Below are 12196 nucleotides of genomic sequence, written 5' to 3' on the forward strand. Positions count from 1 at the left end.
CACGTTTATAACCCATTTGAATACTGTTTCCAGGGTATATGCAATGTACAACTCAGTAAAGGGATCCTGCTCAGAGCCAGTAAGCTTCACCACTCACAGCTCAGCACCAGAGTGTCCCTTCCCACCCAAACCCTCGCACAGGACCAAAAGCTCCTTAACCTTACAGTGGAAGGTAGGTAACACTTGGTTCGGGCGAAGCAGGGAAAAAGTACTGACAGTGAGCATAAATGTTGGAAATAATGGAAAGCTGAGACAGTCATTTTTCAATAAGGGACTTGATCTTGCTGTACTCTGACAAATCCCTTCCTCTGCACCAACCTGACTTTTAAAATGTATGCGTTTCATTACGTCCAGCTTCTTCCCGGCATTGTTAAGAGGTTGCCAAGCCATGTGCAAAGCTTTGGTTTCACTTGAAACTCTAGTCATTTGCCTGGGGGAGGTGAAGCTGTTTTCTCTTATTCCCCAAATCACCTTTTGTTTATTTTTGTTCATAGGCACCCATTGATAATGGTTCAAAAATCACCAGCTACCTTCTGGAGTGGGATGAGGTAAGCAGTAACGAGTTGAAATAAATACACAAATAAATGGCACTCAGACTTTACAAGGATTTGCTTGGTAAAGAAAAGTAATTAAATGCAGGAGAAAGTAGAAATGGGAAAATGAAATCCTGATGGCATTAGGTAAAGAGTTGGAAAGGTGAAAGAGGCATCAGGGGGAAAACTTTCCATTCAGTGTATTTTATGTATAGACAGTGTTCTGTTTCTGTACCCTTGAAATCTTTTATCACTCATTTGGTGTACTTTATTTGTTAATTCACGTGACTTACTATTTAATTTCTTGTGATGTATCTTAGAGTTCCGTTCATGATCTCTTTCTGCCTCTGCTGAGTGCAGAATAAATACTTGTTCCTGCCTTAGAGGAGAAGAGCCATGTTAGTGCAGATCTGTCTGCAGAGAATGCACTCAGGGTCAAAATAAGCGTCCTTTGTGTAGTGGCAATTAGCCCCCTTCCAGACACCAAAGGAAATAAGTGTTCTCCTAAATATCTTCCGTGGTTAGTGAGCACTGGGCTGTTGGCAGAGTGCTCTGACAGATGATGGGCAGGATTTGTTGGAGGTGTGTTCTTGTGAGTCCTCCCTCTGTCCCCTAATTTCTGCCCCCTTTCCTTTGTGCAGGCCATATTACTGCAGAAAGCATGAGTCAGGGAGTATTATCTCTGAAGGAAAAGAGCAAATATTGGGTGACAGAAAGGGCTTGGACAGCATGTAAATAAAAGTCATGAGTCGGGAAATGAAGGGCGTGGACGGGTGTTTGGTTGTAAAGTCTGAGAAACATCTCCTGAGGTCTTTTGTAGCCTAAAAATGTTCTAAAGGGAGTATTCTGTTATGGCTAGTTTTCCACCATGGCATTAGTAACACATTCCCTGCTGCTTCTGCTACATGTTGGGTGTTTGGAACTGCTCCAACTGTGCAGACGTTTATTGTATGCAGCGTCACAGCTAGTGGGGTCTGCGTGATGGGAAACCCTCAGAACCTGAACTGAAGTTGAACAGTAACTTCAGAATGACTTGCTGCCCCTCTGCACATAATGGAAAGCCAAAGGTCACTGAAGAAGGGAAAAAGGGGAGTTGGAAGTGTGGGAAAGGAGATAAAGAGAGATTTCTCCAAAAGGGTGGGCCAGGATGATCCTGTTAGACCCGTGACACCTTGATTGTGCACTTGTGATTTCTTCCAAAGCTTCCAGTGACTTGGAGCTGAAGGAACAGAGCAGCACAGAGCAGTGGGAACATGGATGATTCCAGCCTGCAAAGGAATGGGAAGCTGCAGAAGGTCTTGTCAGAACAAGGACCATCAGCAGATAATTAATACAGTGCAAATACTGTAATGTTAATTTTGACTACATGGAGCATAGGCGTAATTTTGGAGATAGATGTGTATATAGGGCAATTCTCAAATCCGTCTGTCCTTCAAACTCTGTAATAATAAGTGTTTTGTCTTCAAAGGAATGGTTACGACAGCCATTTTTCACAGAGCAAAACCACCCTGGTTTAGGATAGTTCAGCTACCAATGGGAAAAAATTAGGGCATCCACATTGCCTTAGTCTACCTGGTTTAATTACCTTGTTTTCTCAGTAACAATCCTGAAATCTGAGATTATAATGGATAGCTGGCCAGCACAGATGAAAGAATAATGGCCCTGCACAAATTAATTTGGTACATCTCCAGTGGTTTGACAGGACTCTTGGCTGAAATGTAGCTGTCAGGTTCTGAGACAGTTAATGCCACAGGTGTAGCTTCTCTAAAAATTTTTTTTCCCCTGATAAGAGGCAGAAATGCAACTTTTAGCCACTGTAATTAAAGCCTGCTATTAAAGCTTGTGAAAGGAAAAGTCTGGAGATGCAGGCTGGCTGTGCCTGGGTTTGCAGGAGCCTCATCACATGCAGTGGTGGGCTGGCAGGCTGCTGCACTCACTTTTCCATATCCATGGCAGGTTATGCCTCTGACATGAAGTGCGTTCAGCTGCTGGAGTTATGGCACCCAGGTACAAAAGAGAATTCACTTGCAGCGCCCCGTAGCCTCGCTCTTGGTTGTGTAAACTCCACGGAAGCAAAAGCACGGCCTTCTCCACAAGGCCACACTGTGTCCTGGTGAAATCAGGGAATACATACATCAAGGCACAGGAGAAGGCTTGCCAGGCAGCCGGGAACACACTGCCAGATCTCAGCTAGAGCAGCATTCATTAGCTGTGAGGCACAGGATAAAACACAAACACGGGAAAATCAGCGATCAGGAGGAAATTAAATCGTGGCTGCAAAGCAGAGAGGGCTTTGCGAGAGCAGAGAGCAAGAAATCTGTCAGATTGTAGAGGTGGAAAAACACCCTAAAGTGGCAGCCTGCCTAGGAAGTTGAGTCCCTTCCTAGGAAAGAATGGTGTGGAAAGCCCTGAGCACACTCACGGCAGACAGGTCCTGGAAGGCTCTTGTGCAAAGGCTGCAGATCAGATCCTGGAAACAAAGCTGGCATCAGGCATGGGAGGGGTGGAGAGGGGTGGAGGCACCCAGGCAAACCCTTCCACTTGTGTCCCAGTCACCCCAGTGTGTTCCCCCAGCGCAAGCAGAGTTACCCCTCCAAGGGAGGGGATCCTGCAGCGCCTTGGTGCTCCTGGCTGGGGGGTCACGGGTGTGTCTGTCTGTCTGTCTGTCTCTGGGACAGCTCAGATCTCAGAGTGTGCCAGATGCTCAGCAGTATCTCACCTGGTTCCTCCCGTTTTTAGGGGGCAGAGGCACAATTTGTAGCATCCAAAGTGCCCCCAGGAGTGTAGGTGACATCACTTGTATGTGCAGAAAACGAATTGTGGCTGGAAAGCGACAGCAGAAATGCCCAGGATTAGGTGAGCTGGGAAATCCTAGAAGCTTGTACTGCTGAATGTGTTGCTGTGCTAGCCCTACCCAGCTGCTCCTTCAGTTTAGTTCTGAGCTTCGGGATTTTTCCTGACCTGCAGACTCTGAAAGATTGTCAGTACAAAAAGCTATTCCAGTTATCCTACCTCGTTCTATCTCAGTTTGGATTAAATGGTTTGTAATGTAACTGGTGCTACATGTTTAGTTAGAAAACACAAGTGCTTTCCTTTTACTGATCCAAGTCTTTGAATTAGAGTTGAAATACCTTGCTAGTAAACTGTTATCTCTTAAAATGCCTGAAGAGCTGTGAAGGACACTTAATTCTTCAATAGGAGAGTGAAAGATCAGTTCAGCGAATTGTCACTCAGATGCAGTGGGTGTACCCTAGGAAAATTTCCACTGACTCTAAAGAAGTAAGGATCAGCCCCTGTCTCAAGTATTCTGGATTTCATTGGGACTGGACTATGCTTGCACCACAGGTGCATTAGTTGTCTGGCAATAAAATCAGTTAAAATTAGTAATTAATGAAAGCTTCTCCTACTGGCTCTTTCGCTATGAACTTTGAACTTACAAACCTGAACTAATCGATGATTTGGTGCCAGGATTGATTATTCAGGGTAAGCAAAAAGCTAATCGGGGAAAAAAATAGCATTAAAAATATACCGAACAGAAAACATGACTGTAAAGGAGGTGATGCTTTCCCTGATGCCAGCATTCATCCAAATCAGTAAACTGTAACTGCATTGAAAAATGCTGCTGGCACTGCTGTAAGAGCCAGGCCTTTGATACTAATTAGATGTGAAATGCTCGTTGTGTGATTAAGTGGTAGTAAATAAATGTTTCTCTTGTGTATATGGATAGCAAGAGTATCCTATTCATTCTGGATGGGAAAGGGCAGGAATGTTCCTGAGCCAGAGACAAGGACATCCCTCTCACGCAGTGTGTGTCCCTGTTCTGTGTAGAACTCAAAGCAGCTTTAATTCTTACCCAGTAAGCAGCTCATTTTCATTTATTCAAGAGAGACACTGATACAATACCACACTGTTTAATGATTTGATGATGGATAGTTAATAATGAAGTTTACATAGAGATAAATGGGGATAATTTTGTTCTACCACAAAGTTTTAAACTCCTCGAGGTAGCAGAGATGTGCTTGTTTACACCAGCTGATAATCTGAGCCAGGCATCTCAGTGGTGATCCACCAGAGCTGGATACAGGGAGCCCCATGTCTGTGTTTGTTCATTTACCTGGGCTCTGAGTTGGTTCTGTGGCTGTGCCACTCCTCTGAGACATGCAACAGGAGACCCTTGGATAAAACTGGGCTTTGTGTATAATTTAGGGATGTTTTGTAGGTCCTTTGCTGCCTTTCTAGTGTTTGTGGATAGAGGAGATTCAGTTACTTGCATAACTGGCGCAGTGAATGCTTTGCAGAGATCTGAGGGTGTGTTACACTAATTGTTGACAGTTTGCTCCGCAGCCCTGTGTCAGATTGAATTTCGGTCCGTTCCTTTTTATTGCCAACATGACCCAAACACAGAAGCCAGTGCTGGTGTGGCCACAGCGGATGTCAGTCCTGCATCCTGGTCACAGATGTGGAGCTGAGCTTTGATTCAGTCCTTGTGCAGGACTGTGCTCCATTCCTGCATTGCTGTACCTGCAGTGGCCCCTTCCTCCTTATGTGTTTATTTACTGGGTCTGCTGCGAGGAGCCTCAGTCAACAAAACCCATGTCAAACCTCAAACCCCTTCTTCAATAAATACACTCTCCAAAGACAATCAAGCACCCTGCGTTAAGTGAGTTGAAATATTGCTGAAATAGCAGGCCGAGCTCTTAATTGTGTTTAAACAGTGTGTTGGAGCATTGTGCAATTCAGAATGGCTTTGTGGGGCTGAATTGTCCTTGTTTTCCTCAGACAGGCGCTGATGGTCCATCACAGGGTGGGCTGTCGTGGAGAAGAAAAGGGAACCCAGGCCTGGAGAAGGCAGGAGAAGACTCCCCCAGGCTGGGGAAGTCCCACAGCGCTCTCCCTCTGAAATCCCGGGATTACAAATACTTACAGAAATGATACAGTGTATTTTAAGCAACTTACCAAACATTATTTGAAGGATTAAAAACTTGGATGCCGGGTGTACAAAGAATAGGAGAAGGATTCTGGGAAAGCTGTAAGACTCTTGGGTGGCAGCCAGTACCAGCCTGCCAGTTGTTCCTGTCTATAATTATGCCAGCATTAGTGCTTTCATAAATCTTGGGAGAGAAGGAGCGGAGAGGCTATTTCCAGGCTATTAATGCCAGGATAATTAGAAATATCGGCCAGCCTCTCCAATTAGTGCCAATAGAATCCAAAATACCAGCCAGTCTGAGTAATCTGAATACCAGTTGGTCTCTGAGTGAGTCTGGGGAATGTACAATACCAGTTCTGGAAGAGAAATATATACAGTATCAGGGTTTGTACTGTTATAAAGTTAAGGATATCTTAAATGTTTGGCAGTCTTGGCAAAGTTTTGACCAACCAGGCTGAGAAATGAGAGCTTGCTTGGCCCATTGCTCTCAGCTCGGGCATTGTGCTATAGGTGAGATTTTCCATGATTTCCCTTTTTAGCCAGCATCGTTTTATTGGCCACATGCTTAGCAATCGGTCACTTTGTTCTCTTGGGAAAAAAGCATAGGAAAATTATTTTTTTAAAAGGCATTTTAAAACAGAAATCCAAAATAAATTAAATGTTTTCAATTATTTATAAGCACTGAAGTCATTAAAGAGCTGAGGAAAAACTAATTTAAGGCAACTCAACCTGTAAAAGAGAGTTTGCGTAGGGGAAAAAAATCTATTTTTAGTAGTGCTGCACTGATGAATGGATATTTTACTGAAACAAAATTTCTAATTAGGTTTTGTATAGACTGCATTTTAAATATATTACTGCCGAGCTGAGCAGTACGCTCACCTGTTATTTTTGTCCTAAAGGAATTCTATCATAGAACTCTGTAACTAGGACTTCTGTCATAGCTCTCTATGGCTCGGGATTTTAGACCTGAAAAGGTTTTCCTCATTTACAAAACGCTTTTGCTTTGAGTTTCATGGTTCTTTTGGAATTCCACTCGTTAATTTACTGGAGATGAGCAGTAATGCTACATCTGGAGCAGCTGGGTGGAGTTGAGGGAGATGGTGTGCAATGGAGTTCTAGAACAAGTGTAGGCTCCCGCTGTCCAAATAAAAGGTCTGGCTGTTTGCCAGCGTGCTGAATGTCCCTTCAGTGCCTCCACACTGTTGTGCTGTGCTGGAGGTCTGTGTGGTTGTTTCTAACTTGATGAACACATTCTGGAGATTCACTACAAACCTTTCAGGGAGTTTCTCGTTCTGTGTCACAGTCCGAGGGAGGAGCAGCAGAAATTGGCAGGGGCTGGAGAACGGGCCAGTGAAAAATGCATGTCCTACTCAGGCGTCTTGGAGATCTTTAGTGGTGATGTGCTGCGCATGGAGGAGAGCAGTGTGTGGGAAGGCAGAGTGAGCCCGAGGAGGCACAGCAGGTGAGGCTGCTGGCCTCAGGGCGGGATGCCCATGTAAATAAGAAAATAAAAATTAAAAATTGTATGGACACCTGCCAAAACCAGTAAATGGCTCAGCAGAGCTTTTCAGTCAGAAGAAGTTGCAGAGATGGGCACAACCCTGTTTTCCTGCACGTGCTGGAGCCCATGGATGTGCTTTGTCAGGCTTCCATTCTGGTGTGCTTTTGGGTACTTCATAATGTAATTGTCCAATAATTTTGGATTTGAGTATTGAAATTAAAACTCGTTTCAGCTGCTTCAGTTCTAGTAGATTCTACTTATGAGGAGCTGAGCAGTTCATGCCCTTTCTCCTGGAAGATTTCAGACTGACTGTCTTCCATGGGTGGCATGGAACGAGTCTGGATATTCCCCGTAACTTTAGGGTCTCTGTCCTGCAAGCAGCTGGGCTTTATTTCTGCCCCAGGGTGTACCAAGCTGGGGTGGATTGCTGAGGGCTTGGTTTATGTTTTCAACGGCGTGGGGGAGAGAACTTCTGAGCGTGCTTGTGCTGAGGTACAGAGCCAGCACCCGGGGGAGTATTTGGGAGCTGGAGAAGTGTCTCCACACCCTCTGGGCTGCTGCCCGTGTTGTCTTTGCCAGGATGGATCATTGCCCCGGGTCGTGGTGATGTGAAGCTCCCACAAACCATCCCCCTGGCAAACAACTCCCATAACGAAGTTACAGACCCCTCGCATGCCGCGTGCTCCGGGCAGTGGGGTGGGTGCAGAACCTGGCGCTTGGGATATTCCCCTGGGATGAGGAAATTTTGCCCCGGGGAAGGTCACAGCCGGCTTGTCCCGCTGGCTCTGGCCGCGCTGCTCCGTGGGGAGCGAGAGCCCTCTTGTGGGATAGGGAATTCCCGGAACAATCCCAGCCGGGAATGCACGTGTGGAGGCGGACGGGGCTTGCAGAGAAGCGCTGGCTGCCCGTGCTCCCGTGGCCGAGTAGACTCGGAGATTCATTTCACTCAGAATTTTCCCACGTGTTTTTTGTTCGTGAGTGGGATGAATTTCCCGGGATAAAACTCCTTCAAGCCGGAGCTGTGGACGCATCTGGCAACTGCGAGGAGGGTCCGACAGCAGGCAGACTGTGCTGATCTGTGTGATTTTCAGGGCCCAGCGGTGCTGTCAGTGCCGGCACAGCTTCCTCTATGAAAACACGGGATTCTGATGCCATTGAGCAGCTCCTTTTGAGACGAGCGTGCCGTGGGTTCGTTTCGCGGCCATCCGATGACACATCTCTCTCTTTCTAGGGCAAGAGGAACAGTGGTTTCAGAGAATGTTACTTTGGGAGCCAGAAGCATTGCAAGCTGACCAAGCTGTGCCCGGCTCTGGGTTACACCTTCCGCCTGGCGGCCCAGAACGACATCGGTACTAGGTGAGTTCCTCAGGGGGCACACGCTTTCCTGTGGAAAAAGCGGCGGCTGAAAAGTTCGCCCGTCAATGCCAGCATGAAGAGGCGTTTCTGGGGGATTTTTGTTCCTTTTCCCCTCATGGTTTTGAGGTAAAGGTCTGACATTTGCGCTGTTGTTAATGCTTCAGGGTAAGTCACGCTTTCCTTGGTGATATCCTTCGCCCCCCCAGGGAACTGCTGTGTATCTTCAGCATGATGAGATCAGCCTGAGCAGATAGGCTCCTTCTGAGGTGTTAAATGGTGTCTTGTGGTCTATTCCTAACACAAAAAGAACACATCTGTTATGTAGAATTCCCACTAGGGACCTCTGTGAACCAAGAAAAACAAGCAAGGGGAAGTCGAGTTACAGATTTTGAAAGGAATCTTGATATATTTATTTTTCTGGTTTAAAGCAAAGCCCTTCTGTCTCTTTTCAGCAGTACAGTCCCTTCCTTCTTCAGGACTGGCAGGGCTGGCTGATGGGGTGGGAAAGAAGGGAGAGACAGGCAGGACTGGGAGAGGACAGGCACATCCAAGGCACTGAAGGATGGGGTTCAGCTTCTGCTTTTCCCTGCACGTGAACTGATGCACTCCCGTGAGGATGGGTGGGAAATCAGGCTGAGTTCAATCCTCGGGGAGCCGTTGGGAGCACTGGGATGAAACGTTCTGCAGCTGAGGGGCAGAGGGTGCCCAGAGAGACATTGTGCTGCAGGGGCACTGCGTGCTCCTGTGCTCAGGCAAGCAGAGCAGGCCAGGAAAGGTTTAGCTGTGAAGAAGCCAAACATCCAGTGCCCTTGCGTGCTCCTTTATTGTCCTTCTTAGCTAAACAGGATCTAATCATTATTGCGAGGACACAAAAGAAACACCAGTGGTATATAACAATGTGTTTTGTGGAGGGAGACTCCTGCATTGTTCCCTCTTCTGAAACACAAGCCTCTCGGTAATTTATAGCTTTAGAAAACTTCTTTATTCGTGTTCCTGTGTTTGCCCTGACGTGGACTGAGACCACTCATGTGTGCACAGGGTCTCTCTTCCCAACTTCTCCCAAGATTAATTCCCTCCCCATTGAAATAATAATGTGGAGGGAGAGGGGGGCTGAGCTGGAGCTGCTGAGTGTGACTGGAAGAGAACTGGGTTTGTGGAGAGTTCCCAGTTCTGGCATCTCTTCTCTTTGCCAGATTCCAGATTTTTAAAATACCTTAGTGCGTGCTTCAACACTCCTCCCCCACCCCCACTGTTTTGTTCTCTTTCTCCCTTCTTTCTCTCCCCTCGGGGTATTGAGGAAGGAGCGAGCTAAAAACTATTTAGGGTCAGCTGCTCTGTGCTTATCTGTGAGATAAGCACCAGCAACATGTGCCTTACTTTTATAGACAGCACTCAAAATTAAGGCATGATAGTGTCATCTAACACTTCATGTCACGAGATGATTTTGGTTTGTTGTAATGCTTGTGGACTTATCGTGTATGATGATTTTTGTCTTGAGTTTTAGTTATAGGTGGTTTGTTTAAATATAAGTGTATTTCAACAAATAGGTTATTTTTGAGAAAGAAGATTTGGGATAAGGAGATTTGGCTCTTTCTGTGTGTTAAGTTCATGGTGTGACTTTAAGGCACAAATGTGTTTTGTACATTGGAAACAGATCTGAAAATTGGAAGGATGTCACCTTCCGCTGAGAGTTTGATCAGAGTTTATAGAATTTGTATTCTGCACATCTCAGGTTCAACATCCAAAAGCTGAACACTTGAGGCTTTATTTCCTATACTTTAATTCCCCTTTGTTAAATGAGATTTTCCTCCACAGTTATTACCAAGGTAGTATTTTTAGGCATTCAGATTTTTTTTTTCCAGTGCTATTGTGGTGAGATCTGTAAAAATGACTGTGAGGACACGTTATCCTGCATTTTTTTCTATTCTTAGTTTTGGCATTTCCTAACTGGGTGTTCATCTTTTCCACCTGAGAAATTTGAACTTTGTCCAGATCTTTGGAAAATGTGAAATATTTCTCTTAAGTACATTGAGGTTTAGGTTTCTTTAGCTTTGTGTTTTTGTGGTGGGGTTTTTGTTTGTTCGTTTGTTTGGGGTTTTGATTTTGTTTGCTTTGTTTCTTTGTTTGGGAGGGTTTGGAGGTTTGTTTATTGGTTTTTAATATTCCTCTCTCTCTCTGCTCTGTCTCTGAGCAGTGGGTACAGCCAGGAGGTGGTTTGCTACACTGCAGGCAATATTCCTCAGACCCCTTCTGCACCACGGCTCATCCGAGCCGGTGTGACGTGGATCTCATTGCAGTGGAATAAAGTAGAAGGATGCACACCAGAGGAAGTGATTTCCTACACCCTGGAAATTCAGGAAGAAGATAATGTAAGTGCTGTGTTGCTATAAAGTGCAGGGCTTAAACTGAGTTTTGATTTATTGATTGGAGATCACTGGGAAGGAGCATGGACTGCTGCTTTGGAGGGCCTTCCTGGAGTACTGGGTACTTGGCAGGGTGGAGCTGTGTGATCTGCTCTGCTGCACAGCAGAATTAGGAATCCTTAGCTAAAAATCTCTGCTGTCATCTGTGATTACTTACAAAGCCACACAGGATTGTGTGAGCTACAGGGCAGCTTGTCCTTAGCTGGGTCAGCCTGCCATGTCCTCCTGGCTCCTCCTCGGTGGGTTTGTGTTCTGTCATCTGCCACTTTCAGTTCTGTAGCAGGTTAAACTGCCACAATTGGTTTTGTGCTTATTTTGCAGCAAAATTTGCATTATTTAGGGCAGCTGCAACGTGTTTCTTCTAAAGAAAAGGTATTATGGCCTTGCAGTTTAAAAGCAGTAGTAGTAATAATACTTAATATTATTATATGTATTATATGTCTATTTTTTCTTATTTGTATTTCTAAAAAACACTCAGCTATAAAGCCCCTTTGCTATAACACGTTGTAGGTACAAAATAACGCAAGGAACACTTTCTCAGACTCCTCAGTTATGGGAATTCGTTTGGTTTTGTATTTTTTTAGGATAGCGTGTTTCACCCAAAGTACACTGGAGAGGAGCAAGCCTGTACTGTGAGGAATCTCAGAAGAAGCACACAGTATAAATTCAGGGTAAAGTCTTTTTCCTCTTATTGTGTGGTGTTTTCTGTTTTGGGTTTTTTCCAGGCACTGCAAGGGATCCTTTAGTGCTCCCTCCAAAAGTGAGTCATCAAATACAATTTTGCTTTATACTGTGACCTGATAGATAAAACTGTTAATTGTATTTCTGCTTCTATCACACAGGAGGTACTGTTGCTCAGACTTCAGGGAACAATCACAGTTCTCAGTACCATGTAGGAGGACGTTGTAAAAGTGTAGCTCAGGGTGTTGAGGTGGTTGTAGTCAGCTGCATTGCTCCCAAAAACTTGGTCCCTGGTGACGAATCCCATCTCACTTCTACAGAATGCAGCAAAAAACTGGCAGGTTCCCAGCCAGCACAGGGGCCTATGTTCCCGTGGCAGCCACAGATTGAAGCTTTTCTGTCTCACATGTCAATCTGGCAGGATCTGGAGCTGGTTTTTAGCAGGTCTTGGTTTCTTTTACTCTGTGGATGCTCATAAATGCAGAGCCCCTGAGAGCTGCTCCGGAGGCTTCCTGCAAACACCAAGTTCAGTCATTTTCCTCTCTGGTGCTGAGGTCTCTGATCACAGCACAGTGCTGGGGGCTGCTGTTGGGGAGAAGGCAGTGGGCTTTATCCAGGATCAGCTGTGGTGCCACTGTCCGTCCATCCCTGACTGTCCCCTGCAGTGGCTCCACAAGATGTGCCACCCCGAGTGTGGTGTCTCTCTGGAGATGGCCAGAAACTGTGTGTGAGGCCAGCACCTGGCTTCTCTAGGTCTTGGTATATTCAGGAGCAC

At 45.7% G+C, this 12196-nt stretch overlaps 1 protein-coding gene across 1 annotated transcript in view; it reads left to right on the forward strand.

The window, feature by feature from the left end:
* Nucleotides 1-12196, forward strand: part of FNDC3B (fibronectin type III domain containing 3B) — a 185319-nt gene that overhangs the window by 131214 nt on the left and 41909 nt on the right. Inside the window, exons 10-14 of the mRNA XM_066193735.1 lie at nt 34-172; nt 495-548; nt 8193-8317; nt 10512-10686; nt 11325-11411. Coding sequence (XP_066049832.1) covers nt 34-172; nt 495-548; nt 8193-8317; nt 10512-10686; nt 11325-11411 — 580 coding nt within the window. The remainder of the gene's footprint in view (nt 1-33; nt 173-494; nt 549-8192; nt 8318-10511; nt 10687-11324; nt 11412-12196) is intronic.

The sequence above is a fragment of the Chamaea fasciata genome, unplaced genomic scaffold, assembly GCF_029207755.1.
Source record: "Chamaea fasciata isolate MVZ Bird 193981 ecotype frontalis unplaced genomic scaffold, bChaFas1.0.hap1 SCAF_11, whole genome shotgun sequence".
Classification (NCBI taxonomy): domain Eukaryota; kingdom Metazoa; phylum Chordata; class Aves; order Passeriformes; family Sylviidae; genus Chamaea; species Chamaea fasciata.